Source organism: Staurois parvus, unplaced genomic scaffold, assembly GCF_062004578.1.
Source record: "Staurois parvus isolate SC_StPar_1 unplaced genomic scaffold, SC_StPar_1.0 ptg000154l, whole genome shotgun sequence".
NCBI lineage: Eukaryota > Metazoa > Chordata > Amphibia > Anura > Ranidae > Staurois > Staurois parvus.
Genome location: NW_028317950.1, coordinates 11,921,876 through 11,942,030, shown reverse-complemented (window position 1 = coordinate 11,942,030; position 20,155 = coordinate 11,921,876). Strand labels below are relative to the sequence as shown.

The 20,155-nt window shown below is 42.1% G+C and overlaps 1 protein-coding gene across 2 annotated transcripts in view; it reads left to right on the top strand.

Annotated features, from left to right (window-relative positions):
- NPDC1 (neural proliferation, differentiation and control 1) overlaps nucleotides 1-20,155 on the top strand; it is a 195,604-nt gene that overhangs the window by 119,099 nt on the left and 56,350 nt on the right. Inside the window, exon 1 of one of the 2 annotated variants that reach the window (XM_089675059.1) lies at nucleotides 9,738-9,910. The exons of the other annotated variant lie outside the window; for it this stretch is intronic. Coding sequence (XP_089531185.1) covers nucleotides 9,805-9,910 — 106 coding nt within the window. The 5' untranslated portion in view covers nucleotides 9,738-9,804. Of the gene's footprint in view, nucleotides 1-9,737; nucleotides 9,911-20,155 lie in introns of those variants that run through there. 2 annotated transcript variants of the gene reach the window in all.

Genomic DNA, 20,155 nt, shown 5'->3' with positions numbered 1-20,155 from the left:
AGGAGAACAGTACTTGGCTGACTGCATTGTGAAAAGTATAAAGTTTGTTGGAGGGAAGATTATGGTGTGGGGTTGTTTTCCAGGGCTTGGCCCCTTAGTTCCAGTGAAGGAACCTTTTAAGGTATCAACATACCAAGACATTTTTGACAATTTCATGCTCCCAACTTTGTGGGAACAGTTTGGGGATGGCCCTTTCCTGTTCCAACATGACTGCGCACCAGTGCACAAAGCAAGGTCCATAAAGACATGGATGAGCGAGTTTGGGGTGGAGGAACTTGACTGGCCTGCACAGAGTCCTGACCTCAACCGATAGAACACCTTTGGGATGAATTAGAGCGGAGACTGCAAGCCAGGCCTTCTTGTCCGACATCAGTGCCTGACCTCACAAATGCACTTCTGGAAGAATGGTCAAACATCCCCATAGACACACTCCTAAACCTTGTGGACAGCCTTTCCAGAAGAGTTGAAGCTGTTATAGCTGCAAAGGGCGGGCCAACACAATATTGATCCCTACGGACTAAGACTGGGATGCCATTAAATTTCATGTGTGTGTAAAGGCAGGCCGACCAATACTTTTGGCAATATAGTGTGTGTGTATGTATGTGTGTGTGTGTGTGTGTGTGTGTATATATATATATGTATATATATATATGTATGTGTGTGTGTATATATATATATATATATATATATATATATATATATATATATATATATATATATATACACACACATTTGCTCTCACCTCTTCCCTACCTATCCTACATGCCCCCTCCTAAAAAAAAAGATCTGTGTACTTCCCTATCTTAAGGCCTCATGTACACAGGATGTTTTTTCCTGCTGCTTTTAGGAGTGTCAGATGTTTTGGGGGTTTTTTTGCACTGTCTTCAAACGCCCCTCCATGTTATTCGATGTGTCCATGCACACTATGACTTTTAGAAACTTTTAGAGGCAGTATAAAAAACCCGAGTGTGTCCTGGAGCAGCGGTGTTTTGGAAGAAAATGATTGATGTGCTTAAACACATGTAAATGCGCCTATACACTAGGCATGTTTAGCGCTTGAGCATTAATTTATTTATATGGTCAGAATAAATTATTTATTCTGGCCTATTAAATTAACGGCCACTTTTAAAAGCGTCAGGCATTTTTTTTTTAACAAAACGTTGCTGCCAGGAGGAGGCTTTTAGAGGAGTAAAAAAAAAAAGTCAATGTGCATGAGGCCTTAGTCTGCTTTGGTCTGGTCAGGTGATCCTGCAGCTACGGCTCCCCTGTGTCAGTGAGTGGCAGCTGCAGGGGGAGAGGAGGGAGCACCAACAACAGCTGAGCCATGGGCATGAGAGCTTTCGAATGAGCAATACCTGCAGGCTCAGAAAGAGGAGTCATACTCTTCACAGAAGGCTACCCATTAATCTCGAAGGCTATCCACAAGTCATGTAGTTGTTGTACTTAGAAGCAAGATATTGGCCTGGTCTGGAATTCTCCTTCAAGGTGATTTGGGGTATTCCCAGTTTGTGATGAGCGTTGAGGGTTGTGGTTTATCTCCTTGGCATCTCCTCTTTAGGATCCCCTGCAGGCACCACGACTTTCACTATATGTCGTGACTATTCCAGAGATCCCACCGCCTCCAGATATCTACAGACTGGAGAGTGACAAAGACATCAGTCCTTCTCAGGATACCAGGAGTATGATGTGTCTCCTTCACAACAAATCTGTCTCCCATAATCTGCCCATAGCTGTTCAGATTCAGGACTGTATTCATAGAAGAAGGCCGAGGTCTGACTCACACCGAGGAGTAGATGAGAACACTTGTGTGTCTTAGGAGAGGGTCTTAGGAGAGCTGATTAAACCCAGTCATATGTGTTGACGTTTCGCCTTCATGAAGCTCGCCATTGACTTTAGGACCATCAATTTGGACGTTGGCTTTTTTTTTTTTTTTTTTTCTTATACTGTTTACCTGAAATCGTTGTTTTAGTTTGACGTTTGTTGATTTGCTCTTTCTATTTTATGACAGTGTTTGTTTTATAGACATATTTGTAGGTATTTCCTACAGTGGCTGTCCAACAGTGCAGTCACAATTGATAAGGATGTATCTGCTGCAGACTAAATTTTCCTGTTCAACACATGGCTACACACGGAGAAACAGGCAGAATCGGGACACATAAATCCAAAGGAAAACACTGGCTGCACTCTGATTCAGACTCTAGTACCATATTTTCCGGCGTATAAGATGACTGGGCGTATAAGACGACCCCCTAGTTTTCCTGTTAAAATCTAGGGTTTGGGCTATACTCACCATATAAGACTACCCCTATTCCAACGCACACCAAATAAAAATTAAAAAACATCAGATTTGATTTCAATATGGTATGGTATTCCAATGATGGGGCACGATTCCTCGCTCTGACACCAATGAAGGGGCACGATTCCTTGCTCTGACACCAATGAAGGGGCACGATTCCTTGCTCTGACACCAATGATGGGGCACTATTCCTCCCACTGACACCAATGATGAGGCACTATTCCTCCCATTGACACCAATGATGGTGCCCCATCATTAGTGTCAGTGTGTGAGGAATAGTGTCCCATTATTAGTGTCAGTGGGAGGAATAGTGCCCCATCATTGGTGTCAGTGGGAGGAATAATGCCCCATCATTGGTGTCAGTGGGAGGAATAATGCCCCATCATTGGTGTCAGTGGGAGGAATAATGCCCCATCATTAGTATCAGTGACACCAATGATGGGGCACTATTCCTCCCACTGACACCAATGACACTTGCTGACTCCTGTTTCAGTATGGTACTGCTGCAGCCAGCATATGTGGTTGCAGAAGCACCTCTGCACTGCACACTTACCGGATTCTCCCTCACTCGATTTTTGTGGGTCCGCTCGGCTCCGCCTCCTCACCCGTGATTGGCCGCCTGTGTGCCTTTCCTGAGCTACAGTTCTGGCGGCCAATCACCGGTGAGGAGGCGGAGCCGAGTGGCAGGAGTGAGGGAGTGGCCGGAGTGACTGAAGGAGCAGTGCTTCCTGGACTGGATCGTCGTGGGAGCCAGGTAAAAGACAGCAGCCCTCTGCCCACCCCTGTACTTAGTGTCCCTTCCGTAGGAAGGGGGGGGCGGCGGCGGCACCGCGCCGCCCCCCTAAAAAGTGCCACCCTGACGTATACCGGCGTATAAGACGACCCCTGACTTTTGCGAAGATTTTCAAGGGTCAAAAAGTCGTCTTATACGCTAGAAAATACGGTAACTTTATTTATCCAAACAACATGAACAGAGAGTCCTTACCTGGGATCTCCTCCTCCTTTATTGAATTTCACCCACAAGGCTGGGCTTAATGCAGAGATGTTGGATTCCTATCACCCAACGCCCGGGACATGTAGTTCTGGGCGCCAGGCAGGTAGTTTTTTTCTACCGTTAGCCCTGCTGCGGGCAAGCAGCGGGCTCACCTGTCAGGTGGAAGCATTCGGCGGCAGCGCTGCTGCCGATTGCTTCCACACAGTGCCAGCCCCAGACGTTCCTAAAATCACCTCCAATTTAAATACAGTTTTGGTTACATTTTTTTTTCAATCTGGACAAGTGGATTGTCATGAGGGACAAGTAGATTGGGGCCCCGATTAGTCCCTGGACAAGTTTTTTTTTCAAAAATATACACACCCCTGTAATGGTAGTATAGGAAGATTGGGTGCTAAACACCAGCAGGGACTCTTCCTGTGCCCCACAGACAACGCCAATCCCAAGGAAAAGACTGGCTGCACTCCAAAGAAAATTCAAATGCTTGTAACTTTATCAAGATAATGTGAGAGATAATGTGAGAGTCCCTTCCTGGAATCTCCTTCTCCGACGCATTTCACCCTTTGATGTGTGCCATCTACAAGGCTTATAGGCTACGTTCACATTTTGGAGCATGTTACACCCATATTTAGGATGTTAGGTGTAACCTGCTCCAGGTGTGCTCCCAGCATGCCACGGATCCCTACCACTGTGATAGCAGGAGGGAGATCCTATCGCCACAACTGTAGACACATTTAAAAAAGCATCATCCATTCACAGCAGTCTGTGAATGAGAAAGCTACAAGTCCCTTCTGCTAGAGCAGCAGACAGCTTGTAGCTTTCATTGAACTGAGGGGGCGCTGATGAGCACCCTTGTAATTCATTGATACCACTTCCAGCTTTGTGACGGAAAGCTGGAGATAGTGTCTAGAAAGAATAATAAATGCACATATTTTTTGTAGGAAAAGCGTAAATGCATTATTTTTTTTTTTTTTAATTTTTTCTTTTTCAATTTGTGATAACTGTATCTGGTCACACGAGCACTTACATTTATGGCAATGGCAGAGAGAGGTGGAGCCATGCACAGACCATCTCAACAAGGGGGAAAACAGTAGTGATACTGGCCAGACCTCGAAAGGGGTCCAAAGCAGAACTTCTGCAGCGTTTTTATTGCTGTTCATCTGTTCGACAAATCAGAGTCTGTCTATAAAACAAAATTGCTGTATGAGTGTGCAAACATTCACAAGGCCACAATGAAATGAAAAACCCCCATATTATTTTTAAAGGGTAGTTACATAGTTAGTCTGGCTGGAAAAAGACAAAAGTCCATCCAGTTCAACCATTAATCAAAAAAAAGTTATAATCCTATACCCACAGTTGATCCAGAGGAAGGAAAAAAACCCAGCAAAGCATGACCCAATTTGCTCCTGCAGGGAAAAAAAATCCTTCCTGTTCCCCCGAGAGGCAATCCCACTTTCATGGGGGAAAAAAAATGGCAAATAAAAAAAAATAATATAGCCTGTACAATTGCGGCACAAGACATATTGTAAGTGAATGTTATTAAAAAATATCTTTCGTTTTCAATCTGCAGCAATTTATATTTTCTGTAAAATGCATAACGGCTGCCTGGAGGTGTTTTGTACACAGACTATGTACAGAATGCCCCCCCCCCCCCAGAAACATCTTTTCTTGCTTTTTCCAGAAGTCTGCACTAAGATACAATTCAGATTTTGGGCATTCCATGCAACAAAAATATTTTTGGTGAGATACTCCCAAAGGGATGCAGACCCTGCCACTTTCCTCATTAGATCCCTGCAGGTGCAGCAGATGATTGATAATTATGAAACCCCTACCGTACAGATTCACTTTGCACATGGACACAGACAAACAGCTCTTTCGTCAGAATAACGGAAGGTAGGAATCTGCAACAAAAAATGCTAAAATCCTTGCAATGTACATAATCACCAAGAGGGGAATGTTTATTTCTCAACAAAAGTGGAGTTACTCTTTAATATGATTATTTTCTATGACCAGTAGCACCATCTAGCGGAAAATACTGCTTTGAGACGGCATCAGAAATAATCGTAATCTACAAAACACAGTAGCACAGTGGCTAAATGGTTAGCACGTCCGCCTGGCAGTACTAAGGTCGCTGGTTCGAATCCCAACCACAGCACCACCTGCCTGGAGTTTGCATGTTCTCCCTGTGACTGTGTGGGTTTCCTCCCATACTCCAAAGACATGCTAGTAGGTTAATTGGCTCCTGTCTAAATTGACCCTAATATGTGTATGTATGAATGTAAGTTAGGGACCTTAGATTGTACACCCCTTGAGGGTTAGGGACTGATGTGAATGTACAATATATATGTAAAGTGCTGCATACATTGATGGCGCTATATAAGTACCTGAAATAAATAATTAAAATAAATAAACTTTTGTTGCAGCTGTGTGAATGATTGGCACATTTGTGCAGCACATATTTTATAAATAGACCCCTTACTAAATTTTCTTGGCCAAATCACACGGCCCATCTGCATTTACAGCATGCATGTTACTTTAAAGAGTAACTCCACATTTGTTAAGGAAAAAAACATTCCCCTCTGGGTGACTGATGTACATTGGAAAGTTTTTAAACTTTGTTGCAGATTCCTACCTTTAGAAATAGCTGTTTGTCTGTGTCCATGTACAAAGTGAATGTGAATATGGGAGTGATTTTACAATTATCAATCTAATGGGGAAAGTGGCAGGGTCTGCATCCCTTTAGACATTCCTTTTAGACACTGGGCAGTACAGTGGCTTAATGGTTAGCACTTCTGCCTGAAATCCAACCACGGCACCACCTGCCTGGAGTTTGCATGTTCTCCATGTGCCTGTGTGGGTTTCCTCTGGGTACTCCAGTTTCCTCCCGCACTCTAAAGACATGCTGGTAGGTTAATTGGCTCCTGTCTAAATTGTCCCTAATATGTGTATGTATGAATGTAAGCTAGGGATGTTAGATTGTACACCCCTTGAGGGTTAGGGACTGATGTGAATGTAAAATACAATATATATATATATGTAAAGTGCTGGGTAAATTGATGGCACTATATAAGTACCTGAAATAATTTTTATTACAAGTACTTTTATAGCACCTTCAATTTATGCAGCACTTTACAAATATATATTGTACATTCACATCAGTCCCTAACCCTCAAGGGGTGTACAATCTAAGGTCCCTAACTCACATTCATACATACACATACTAGGGCCAATTTAGACAGGAGCCAATTAACCTACCAGCATGTCTTTGGAGTGTGGGAAGAAACCAGAGTACCCAGATGAAACCCACGCAGGCACAGGAAGAACAGGCAAACTCCAGGCAGGTGGTGCCATGGTTGGGATTTGAACCAATGACCCTAGTACTGCCAGGCAGAAGTGCCAACCATATAGCCACTGAGCTGCCCATAATTTCCCTTTGAGAGTGTTGCACCAAAAAGGATATTTTTGTTTCAGGGGATGGCCAAAATCTGACTTCTGGGAAAATCTGCGAGCCAATCACACAAGCAGAAAATGACATATCTGAGGGGCGTTCTGTACACTTTGTGCAGAACACCTTCAGGTTGCCATATAGCATTTTACAGAAAATGACAGCACTGCAGATTGAAAAGGAAAGGGAATTTTGAATAATATTCAATTACAATATGACTTGTATTGCCTTTGTATATATGATGTTGTTATTTTTTGCTTGCTGTTTTTATATTCCTACAAAAGTGGAGTTACGCTTTAACAATAAATGTAATATTCAACACACTAAAATGATTGCACAGATGTTTTCCACCTAAAATATCTCCAGCCTGCTGTGTTACTAATTGATTCTATGGGCAGAAAAATGCTCGGGGCCCATTTACACTGTGGGGTTTGTACTCTTTCCACAGCGCATTAGCAGCGCACGTGAGCAGGCGCCATGTTTATTATGGGAAATCATGAAACATGCCTATTAAGGCATGTTTCATGATTTCCCATAATAAACATGACGCCTGCTCACGTGCCAGCCCTGTGGTGTGTTTTGATGCGTTCACAAGCCTTGCTCAATGTCTGTTAACCCCATCCAGCCCAAATTCTAAATTAAAACTCGCATCCAAATGCATGTCAGGAAATGCACTTTGGCGCATGACAACGCACCTGCCTAATGTTACAAAACACACCCCTCTATGCACATGTATACATCTAAATTGAAGATAACAAGAACTTGCAGCTGTTAGAAAATAAAGATTGCACACCTGTTTCTATACGTTATGTAAGCGGCAAAATAATTATTTTTACACCTGTTTCCATACGTTTATGCAAGCGTCAAAATAGTTTTTTCATACTCCTGTTTCTATACGTTTATGTAAGCGGCAAAATAATTATTTTTACACCTGTTTCTATACGTTTATGTAAGCGGCAAAATAATTATTTTTACACCTGTTTCTATACGTTTATGCAAGCGTCAAAATAGTTTTTTCATACTCCTGTTTCTATACGTTTATGTAAGCGGCAAAATAATTATTTTTACACCTGTTTCCATACGTTTATGCAAGCGTCAAAATAGTTTTTTCATACTCCTGTTTCTATACGTTTATGTAAGCGGCAAAATAATTATTTTTACACCTGTTTCCATACGTTTATGCAAGCGTCAAAATAGTTTTTTCATACTCCTGTTTCTATACGTTTATGTAAGCGGCAAAATAATTATTTTTACACCTGTTTCTATACGTTTATGCAAGCGTCAAAATAGTTTTTTCATACTCCTGTTTCTATACGTTTATGTAAGCGGCAAAATAATTATTTTTACACCTGTTTCTATACGTTTATGCAAGCGTCAAAATAGTTTTTTCATACTCCTGTTTCTATACGTTTATGTAAGCGGCAAAATAATTATTTTTACACCTGTTTCCATACGTTTATGCAAGCGTCAAAATAGTTTTTTCATACTCCTGTTTCTATACGTTTATGTAAGCGGCAAAATAATTATTTTTACACCTGTTTCTATACGTTTATGCAAGCGTCAAAATAGTTTTTTCATACTCCTGTTTCTATACGTTTATGCAAGCGTCAACATTATTTTTTATTTACACCTGTTTATATACATTTATGTAAGCATAAAAATTATTTTTTTACACCTGTTTCTACACGTTTATGTAACGTTGAAATAATTTTTGTTTTTCACCTGTTTATATACGTTTATGTAAGGGTCTGAATACATTTTTTTTTACACCTGTTTCTATACGTTTATGTAAGCGTCGAAATAATTTTTGTTTTACACCTGTTTATGTAAGCGTCTAAATATTTGTTTACACCTGTTTCTATATGTTTATGTAAGCGTCGGAATAATTTTTTTTTTACACCTGTTTCTATACGATTATGTAAGCGTCTAAATAATCTTTTCTTACACCTGTTTCTGCATGTTTATGTAAGCGTCTAAATAATTTTTTTACACCTGTTTCTATACGTTTATGTAAGCGTCAAAATAGTTTTTTCATACACCTGGTTCTATACATTTATATAAGTGTTGAAATAATTTTTGTTTTACACCTGTTTCTATACGTTTATGTAAGCATTGAAATTATTTTTGTTTTATGTCTGTTTATACGTTTATGCAAGCGTCAAAATTATTATTTTTTATACACCTGTTTCTATACGTTTATGTAGGTGTCAAAATAATTTTTGTTTTACACCTGTTTATATACGTTTATGTAACCGTCGAAATAATTTTTGTTTTATAACTGTTTCTATACATTTATGTAAGCGTCGAAATTATTTTTTACACCTGTTTCTACACGTTTATGTAACCGTCAGAATAAATTTTTTTTCACCTGTTTCTATACGTTTATGTAAGCGTCTGAATAATTTTTGTTTTACACCTGTTTCTATATGTTTATGTAAGCATCTGAATAATTTTTTTTTCACCTGTTTCTATACGTTTATGTAAGCGTCGGAATAATTTTTTTTTTACACCTTTTTCTATATGTTTATATAAGCGTCAAAATCATTTTTTTTACACCTGTTTCTATACGTTTATGTAAGCGGCAAACATTTTTTTTATACACCTGTTTCTATACATTTATGTAAGTGTCTAAATATTTTTTTTTATACACCTGTTTATATAAGCGGCAAAATATATGTATTTTTACAGCTGTTTATGAAAGCGCCGAAATATTTATTTATTTATTTTTTAAATGTATAAAATAATCCTTTCAGCTTAGTGAATTGGTCCCTCTGTCTATACGCCTGGCCGCACTGTGGTACGTCATCAATGCTGCATCATTTGTGCCTGGCTACAGCCGGGACCTCCAGGTTTGTTGATGTATCGGAGGTAGTTTGCTCCCCTCTCGCTGATGCTGTGAGCTGCGATTGGCTGCTGCCCAGTAGCAGTGCGTGGGAAGAGAGGAGAGTTCCCGGCTGCCCACACAGTCTGAGATCACAGTCACATCGTTCTACAGGGAGGCTGTACTGCAGTGCTGCCTGTGCCTTACCTCCAGACACAGCTCCAAGCTGCCTTACTTCACCTTCTGTCAGCATGGCAGTCTCGTCTCTCACCTTTACCAACTGCCTGTGCGCCCTCTGGTCCTTGGGCTTCGCCTTCCACTTGCACTTTAAGGAGCCTGGCTACCGACATCATAAAGGTAAGTCATTCATTGTGTGAACTTGTAATGACGATGAGGGGGATTCCACGCAAAGCTGCAGCATCTGCTCTTTCTGCCTTTGTATCTGTCACTCCTGTCAGGATGATGGTGCCCATACACTGACAGATCTAAAGGAAAGATTTCCATTCCTTAATCCTAAGGATTACAAAAAGTGCTAAATGAAGGTGCCACGACCAGGCTGAGATTTGGGCAATCTGGCACTAATTGAATTGATCTTTCTGGATATCTGGTCTTCAATCACCAAAGCAAACCTTTCAAGCTGAACACTCTTTTGATGGTACAAAACCCATCAATTTATTAATCTAGATTTGATGTCTGCTCAGGGTCCATGCACGCTGGCTTAAAAAATTGTTGCTCCCGGAGAACTAGAGGAGCTTAGCGTTTTTCCCCGGAGAAGCAACTAATGGCATCCTATGTGTCCATGCACATTAGGTCGTTTAGAGGCTAAAAAAATCCTTCTGTTTTTTTTCCTGGCCGGAAAAAACGCTAGTACAAAAAACGCTCAAACAACGTTTTTGTTTTCTTCCGCCAAGAGCACTGGCGGTTTTTTAAACCAATGTGCATGGAGACTCAAAATGGATTAAAAATTGATCTGCTGATGATTATACTTTAAAGGTCCATCTAGATCTTTCTAAATAAATTGGCAGCGGATCCTACAACAAATCTGTTACCAGTTGCTGTGTGTAGGATCTGCCCCCCGAAATCTACACGATCGCCGAGTTCAATGTCACACATTGGGTTGGCTTGATCTCAGAAAAACACATATTTTGCTCCTTTCAACACCACGGTCACTGAGAATCCCAATCTGGTGAGGGGGAATTTAATTCCATGGTAGGACTGGTCTGTTGACATGTCTGCCTATCATCCTAAAATAATTGACAGTTGCATAGAGTACACAATCATTTCTATTAACCAAAGGCACCATTTGATATCCTGTTTTTTTGCAATCTGATATTGTGTTTTGCGTACATCCGAGAATGAGGACAGCGCATGTTTATGAAATGACTGTTTGGAAGGACCCCATATGGTTGAGTGCGAGCTGATGTCTAACACAACAGGTCCACTTGCAGATTATCTCAGCGATATGTGCTGTATGTTTTATATCTCATTAGAAGGGTAGTAGTTCCATCTACAGTTGTGTCCAAAATTATTCAACCCCCAATGCTGTAAAGGGGTTTAGGGACTATAGTGTACATTTGGAATTGTATTCAGAATCAAATCCTACAAGGACGTTGTAACTACCCAAATGCAACTAAAATGACATCAATTGTTTATGTAATACAGTAGTAAATGGTTCTTATGTGGTTTCTTCATTGCCACAATTATTCAACCCCTTAAAGACTACCACTCTGAAGAACAGAGGTTCATACAGGTGCTTTCCATCAGGTATTGAAAACACCTGTGGATGTCACCGAGCAGCAATCAAGCATAATAAGCACCAATTAGGCAGCTTTAAAATGACTGTGATACTCAGCTCCTTCTAGACATTTACTGGTGTGGTTACAAACATGGTGAAGGCAAGAGAATGGTCCAGGAAGACAAGAGAAGAGGTGATTTCTCTTCACAGGAAGGGCAATGGCTATAAGAAGATTGCAAAGATGTTAAACATACCAAGAGACACCTTAGGAAGCATCATTCGCAAATTCAAGGCAAAGGGCACTGTTGAAACGCTACCTGGTCGTGGCAGAAAGAAGATGCTGACTTCGACTGCTGTGCGCTACCTGAAGCGTAGAGTGGAGAGAAGTCCCCGTGTGACTGCTGAGGAACTGAGAAAAGATTTGTCAGATGTGGGTACAGAAGTTTCAGCCCAGACAATAAGACGCACACTGCGTAATGAAGGCCTCCGTGCCAGAACTCCCAGGCGTACCCCCTTGCTGTCTCCAAAGAATAAGAAGAGTCGACTGCAGTATGCCAAAAGCCATGTGGACAAACCACAAAAGTTGTGGGATAGTGTTCTGTGGACTGATGAAACAAAATTAGAACTGTTTGGGCCCATGGATCAACGCTATGTTTGGAGGAGGAAGAACAAGGCCTATGATGAAAAGAACACCTTGCCTACTGTGAAGCATGGTGGAGGGTCAATCATGCTTTGGGGCTGTTTTGCTTCTGCAGGTACAGGGAAGCTTCAGCGTGTGCAAGGTACCATGAATTCTCTTCAGTACCAGGAGATATTGGATGGAAACGTGATGCAGTCCGTCACACACCTGAGGCTTGGGAGACGTTGGACCTTTCAACAGGACAATGATCCCAAGCATACCTCCAAGTCCACTAGAGCATGGTTGCAGAGGAAAGGCTGGAACATTTTGGAGTGGCCATCGCAGTCACCAGACTTAAATCCGATTGAGAACCTCTGGTGGGACTTAAAGAAAGCAGTTGCAGTGCGCAAGCCTAAGAATGTGACTGAACTGGAGGCCTTTGCCCATGAAGAATGGGCGAAGATACCCGTAGATCGCTGCAAGACACTTGTGTCAAGCTATGCTTCACGTTTAAAAGCTGTTATAACTGTAAAAGGATGCTGTACTAAGTACTAAGATTGAATGTCACTTGGGGGTTGAATAAAACTGATAATGCTGTGAGCACAGAAAAGACATTTGTGGTTATTTCATTATAACTGTTATGTTATATTTGTCTGACCTACAAGTGCCTCTTTAATGTAAATGTAAGCAAGATGACTGAATGATCAAAAGCAATGTCAAACTGGCCAAAACACTCAATTTCAGTGGGGGTTGAATAATTTTGGACACAACTGTATTATTACACAATATAAACCTGGATGAAAACAGCTGTCCTCTGTAATACTGCGACCACTCGGCGTTCTGTGGGCGATTCACCTGGCACACGTATTAACACTTGCCTGTCCAAGTCAAGGATAAGTAAGCTGGAACATTTCCCTTCACTTCAAATGATTTCAATGTTGGAGACAATCATCATCACCCCCAGGGGTCGTCCTCAACGACATGATCTATTATATTAGGGATGGGAGGTGGTAGGATGGGAGCTGTTCAACGCCAATCTAAAGCTGGCCATACAGAATTTCATTCTAAATGTTTAATCATTTATGACCACAAGTAATTAAAAACAATTTGAAGGAAAGGGGTGGAAATGTTTTTCGAACAAATTTATTTCTCGCAGTGAAAGTGGTTTGTTGTTCAGGAAAGTCCCTTTGTTCCTAAACTAAATCAGTTGTTAAAGCAAACACAATTTTGAAGTACTTTAGGAAGACTTTTATGTAGCCATCAAAGGTTCTGTAAAATTTCCTAAAAGTTTTTGCATGAATGATCCCTCAAAGATCTACTAGTGTATGGCTAGCTTAAAGTGTTACTAAACCCCGGACCCCGCATGCACTATATCTGGTCTCCCCCCGGACCCTGCATTCATTATATATGGTCTCCCCGGACCCTGCATTCACTATATCTGGTCTCCCCGGACCCTGCATTCCCTATATCTGGTCTCCCTGGACCTTGCATTCACTATATCTGGTCTCCCGGGACCCTGCATTCACTATACCTGGTCTCCCCGGACCCTGCATTCACTATGTCTGGTCTCCCCCGACCCTGCATTCACTATGTCTGGTCTCCCCCGACCCTGAATTCACTATGTCTGGTCTCCCCCGACCCTGCATTCACTATACCTTGTCTCCCCAGACCCTGCATTCACTATATCTGGTCTCCCCAAACCCTGCATTCACTATATCTGGTCTCTCCGGACTCTGCATTCACTATATCTGGTCTCCCCGGACTCTGCATTCACTATATCTGGTCTCCCCGGACCCTGCATTCACTATACCTGGTCTCCCCGGACCCTGCATTCACTATATCTGGTCTCCCCGGACCCTGCATTCACTATACCTGGTCTCCCCGGACCCTGCATTCACTATATCTGTTCTCCTAGGACCCTGCATTCACTATACCTGGTCTCCCCGGACCCTGCATTCACTATACCTGGTCTCCCCGGACCCTGCTTTCACTATGTCTGGTCTCCTCGGACCCTGCATTCACTATATCTGGTCTCCCAGGACCCTGCATTCACTATATCTGGTCTCCCACAGTACACACAACATGGAAATGCAATTATTTTAGTAAATATAAACCCTAAATACCTTTTTTTCATCAGAAGTTAGAGCAGCCTTGTGACTTCTATTAGTGCCCAGCTGAGCACTGGTAAAGCTTGTAGGAGGAGTTTTCATTCTGCTGTAAGAGGATGCAGAACCCCTGACCTCTATCTAGACAGTGCTGATTGGTCCTGTGCTGATCACATGCACAATCCCAAGAAGAAAAAAAAAACCTCTCTAGCAATACACATTAAACTGAGCATGTGCAGAATGGCTACAGGTTCAGTCTGTCTTATAGCGTCGACATTTGAACAAGAGGAGGGGTAGAGAAGACGGGATCAAACAGCCTTTTTACACAATGCAGAGGATTAACCCCTTAGGTTCCACAGTGAGTATAACAAGTATGCTTTACTGCATATACAGACTGATTTTTACTGTTGTGGGTTTAGTAACACTTTAAGGTCACCACAAAAGACTGTTAAAAATGAACATATAGCTACTTTTTTACTTTTTCTTTCTTTTTTTTGCTGTCTGTGTTCCATTGGGGAGATTTACTTATACTTCCTGTCCTGGAATGTAACAGGAAATGCAAGATCTCTACGAAGGGGAATTTCTCTCTTAGATGCTTGTCAGTGGAACAGGTGTCCCCATTATTAGAATTGCCCTCACTGCTTGTTCTGGTAACATTTTGGATTTCCCCTCACTTGGTAAGAATGTGTAAAAAAAAAAAAAATGTGTTCACCACTGGGATTTTTTTTTTTTTTGCTATGTAAATTTAGCCAATCAGTGATCACATGATTGGGACCTCATGCAGAGGTCCTGTACAGCGATCGGACACAGCGGGCACAGGATTGCAGTGCCGCATGCTCCCAGGGAGTGCGCACAGGCTGAAAATGCGGGCACCGTTTATGAACAGCAACACGCTCCAGCACTGCTCCCGCCCGGCCGTTTATATACATGGGCCGGATGGGAAGTGGTTAAATAAAAGCATCCACGTGGAGCAAAAGACAGCATGTAAATCCACTTACTAAGATGGCTGCCAGACCTTCATGAGGACGCGGCGGCGTGATGTCCGTACGCAGACTCCTCTAAAAAATTGTTTTCTATGCTCCCCTGCAGTAACTAGCATTGATTCAGCATGAACAAAAATGGCATATGGCGTGAATGGGCCCTAAGTCTGGTAACCAAATCCTGTATAATAATAACCAAGTCCCCCCAATGGAGCTGCTCCATTGCTGGAACACTGCGAATCTACCGGGGTAGTTAGAGCATGACTTCATAGAAAAGGTAAAGGGATCACTTAGCAATCCTACCTGTAATGGGTTGTCACCAGTGACAGGATCATTCATCTGCTTATTCCAAAGCCACAAGTGCATAATTTGCAAACCAAAGGGGAATGATTCTCCTTGGCGCCATCTTGCATCTCGCCCAGCAGTGAAGACAACGCAGCCCCTTCTATCACAGTCACAGCTCTCTGCATGAGCCGGCAGCTGCGGATGGTTAGAGGTGGAGGGGGAATTATTCAGAGTTCAAGAGGAGGGCTTAGCAATTGACTTTTTATGCAAAGTCTAAATTTGCATCTCATTCACAGCAGTGTTTAGCCTGGTCAGGCTGCATGTTCTGGGGACCGAAAGACTGAGACTAAAACCGCTGATGGAGCAGTCTTCAAAGATACCACTATGTGTACATAAGCAGGAATTATTGGGTTCCCTATGGGACAAATAGTCTGTGTTGTTTGATATTTTGTTTTAGAAACACTGGGGAAGGGTTGGATTCTTGGTGAGGTTTTTATTGCTACCTGTGCCACCAAAGGGGAGATTTCCCATCATTTCCTATTCCAGTGATATCCTATGTATCTAGAGGTAACAAAAGGGACAGGAAGAGTTTGAGGTGGAGTTGGACTATAAGGCCGCATTGGTGGGTTTGCTATTGGCTGAACAATTTATATTTGGCAGTGGTCTTTGTAATCTTGAGAAATAAAAGTGGGGTGGTTTTAAAAATACTAGTTGACCAGGAGCCATGCTTATCCCCTGGCTTCAATACTTTGGGTCGCTGAGGCTCTGATCACTCTAGTGTGACTGTGGAATGCAACCTCCTTGCAATTTTCATGCGCACTATGACACTTAAGTCTCAAGACAGTTGCATCAAAGTAATGCAGGAACTATTTTTAAAGAAAATGTGACTTCAGTTGCATGGATTGGAACGCGTGCCATTGAAATTAATTGGCCTCAACTTAATGTGTCCAAAGTCACATGAAAAGTGGCACTAGTGTGAGCCTGACCTGAAAAAATGGTATTATTAAAGGTACTTATATAGCAGCGTCAATTTACGCAGTGCTTTACATATATATTGTACATTCACATCAGTCCCTAACCCTCAAGGGGTGTACAATCTAAGGTCCCTAACTCACATTCATACATACACATACTAGGGCCAATTTAGACAGGATCCAATTAACCTACCAGCATGTCTTTGGAGTACCCCGAAAAAACCCACACAGGCACAGGGAGAACGTGCAAACTCCAGGCAGGTGGTGCTGTGGTTGGGAATCGAACCAACAACCCTAGTACTGCCAGGCAGAAGTGCTAGTCATTTATCCACTGTGTTAGCCCATGCAGGTAAGCACTTAACTAAAGGCTCTTTTTTTCTCATTTTGGATAACGTAAGGGGGTTAAAACTGTGTGTCCCATTTAAGTGATTTCCCTTCACTTCCTGTCCCATAGTCAAAACAGGAAATGAGAGGAAATTCCTGCAAAGTGAGACAATCTATATGTCCCCATTGGCAGATTTCCCCCATTTTCTTTTGGTGAAACTGTCACAGGACATGCAGAGAGGGTGAATCTCTCAAACAGGGACTCAGACCGCAGTAAAAACTGACAGATGTTCTAAGCCTTTTCCTCTATCCAAAACTAACTTTAAAAAGTACCCAAATCCCAGGATCATGATTGGATTTTTTTATTTCAGCAAATGTTATAACAAGATGCACATATTGCTGTGAAGAATGTGTGCCTTGTAAACAATGGCAGAAAGGAAAGGGTGGTTATTTTGCAGCTGGCCTGTAGAGGGCAGTCTGGCTCCACTTTAAGGACTACACTGACTCAGATTTTCAATCTGTCCAGGATAGTGATAATTCCATTAATGGTCAATAGGGGGTGCCAGATGACCATTGTAACTTTCTATGTGTCAGGCTGCTGAATGTACAATATACAGTATGTTCTTTTCATCCCTCTAGTAGTGTGAATGTACAGTATATCATTGTGTTCATCATTGAGAGCCTTTTCTTAAAGGTTCAGACCATCAAAAATCACCAATCTCTATTTCCAATAGCAGGGGCTTCCACTCTCTCTGCTGGATTTTTCTTTATTTTATGTTAGGGAGCAGCAGGAACTCAAGCTCCATAAACCAAGTGCATTAAAGTATATGTGAACCTTCATCTTGTAAGACAACCTATTCAGTTTAAAATAGAAATGAAAGGCAAAACATTTGTGTGTGTGTGTATATATATATATATATATATATATATATATAAAATACCCCCCCTCCCTTTTTTTATATGTGATTTCATGCCCTTTGTTCTCAGCTGCATCTTTATGCGATGAGTGTACTGTAGTTTCTCCTCCCCCAGCTCTCTAAGCTCCTTAGCTTAGAGAGCTGGGGAAGGAGAAACTGCAGCACACTCATCTTCCCACACTGTGCAGAGTGGGTGTGTCAGCACAAGTCTGATCATTGGAGGAGAGCAGGCTGAGTTCCCAGCACAGATAAAAGAACTGACCAGGCTGTGCTCTCATGCTTGATGTGGTCAGGTTATAACAAGAAAACAGAGGGACTGGTTGGAATAACAGGGATTGCACACAAAGGAAGTAATACAAGTACATCATACAGCAGGCACATATCAGGAATAGGAAATGCTGGGTTTATATTCTTTAACAGCGATAACAATTTATCAGATAGAAAAGATTAGGTGAGTATACTCACAAAGGGACACAAGAACAGGCCCATCACAAATCTTCAGGGAAAGAAGAACCAGAACTCCTGTGCATGTCTCCAGACAGACTGAGAAGACACCACAAAGGCCTGCAGATGCTGACATGTTTCAAGGGTGGCCCCAGCTTTCTTGGCTTTGAAGAAGAGGGGTCACCCTAGAAATGCATTAACATCTGCAGGCCTTTGTGGCGTCTTCTCAGACAGGATATCTCTTCCTTTAGCTGCATGCTTGACATCCAGGCAACAAGCAGATTTAGAAGGACCATATAGTAGTGGCAGCCTCAATGATTGGCTTCTAGTAACAGGCAGAATGCTTGTGATCAATCATTTATTACATGGCTGCAGTGTCTTATGACCTAACAGCCTTCTGTAACTTGGCAGTAGTCTCTTGTAAGATTGGAGCAGTTTGTCACGTGATGGTGTCCTGAGTACTGTCCATTATGCCTTTTTTTTTTTTTTTTTTTTTTAAATTTCAATAGATATTTAAATATTTAGGGAAGCTTTCAAAGTATTTCCTTCTTTTCTGTTTAAGCCGTACCAATCTTGGACCAAGAAAAAGCAAACGCCACAAAAACTTGTCCTGAAACTTTAAATGTTAGTGCAAATAAAGTACCATGGACAGTACTCGGGACACCATCAACGTGACGTTGTTTTCATTGCAAGTGCACTAATAGGGTCACAGTCAGCTCAAGCATGTCCATGTCCTGTAACATGGATTGCCCTCTAATCTGACAGTCTCTTGTTCCATCCAGCAGCCTCTTGTAACATAGCAATCTTTCATAACTTGATCAGAGTAAATTCATGTCCCAGGTAGGGTTGCAGGAACAGCTCATTGGTCAGATTGGGGGTACAAGAGGGTGCAAAAGTAGGTTGCATGGATGGGTTTTGGTTTGTAGAACCAGGCTCTTAGAATCCTGCTTGGGTATGCCTACATCTATGTATACATTCATATAGTCCACATTCCCTACGACATGGGTGCTCATCCTGTGGCCCTCCCAGTTTTTGCAAGACTAGAAGACCCATGAGGTATTGCAAGGCTAGAGGTTACAAGTATGAATCCCAAAGGCAGAGGCATGATGGGACTTGTAGTTCTGCAACAACTGGAGGGCCACAGGATGAGCACTCATGCCCTACAGCAATAGACCAAAACATCATGGGACGCAATGGGGGAAGTGATGGGTGTGGGGTCAGGTGTGTAGTCCAATCACCAACACACCAAAAATGTATTTATTGGTCACCAAAAACTGTGACATTTCGAAGAACCCCTTCCTTGTTACTTCCTGAGCATTGTGAAAGACGTGTAAGAGTGTAGGACTCAAATGGGAAAGTCAAGCTGGATCTCTAGTTCAGGGAAGACAGCTCTCTGTTAAGCAGGCTATCCCTAACAGTCCCTGGAAAAGCCTCAGCAAGATGTAAAAGGATGAGCATGCTGCAGGTTAGTGCCAGTCCAGTGGAAGTTTATTATTGACAGTCAAAAGATCAGGCCAACGCGTTTCAGGGGCTCAGTTACCAGCTGGCAGTTGACTACACATCTGACATTATGTTCTGTGTAGCTTTGCATTTGGTGTCCAAGCCCTGATGAAGGTTATGTTCAAAGCCCCCAAAATGTGTTGACTTTGTCTTCAGACTTTTTTTCAAAAATAAAAGCTCCTACTGGACTGGCACTGTCCTGTGGTGCTCTAATCCTTTTATACCAAACTCCCATTGCTGCCTGATGAAGAGGTCATTGGTGGCCTCAAAACAGAGCTGTATTTAGTGACAAATAAAATGTCTTAGCCTTAGAGCAGATCTGAAACCCAAGAACATAAATCTAATATATTTTATGTATGAGGTGGTATCAAAACGTTTCGAGACTAGTTTTTTTTTAACAACAGATGGCAACACAAGGCTGTACGCACAATCACAGGGAGCACCAACCTTCATAAGTTAGCGTGCCAAAAGGCATTGTCCTGTGTACGTCTGCTATTGCATCATGGACAGCAAGTTAAACCATGAGCAAATGTGAAATTCTGCGTGAAACTAGGCAAATCTACCACAGAGACGTTTAACAATGAGTCGTTTGAGGTGTTTTGAGTGGCATGCTCGTTTTGAGAGTGGAAGAACATCACTGGAAGGGGTGATGAGAGATCAGGAAGATCTTCAACGAGCTCAGCCCCTAAAAATGTCGAAACCATTGGGCACCTTGTGCA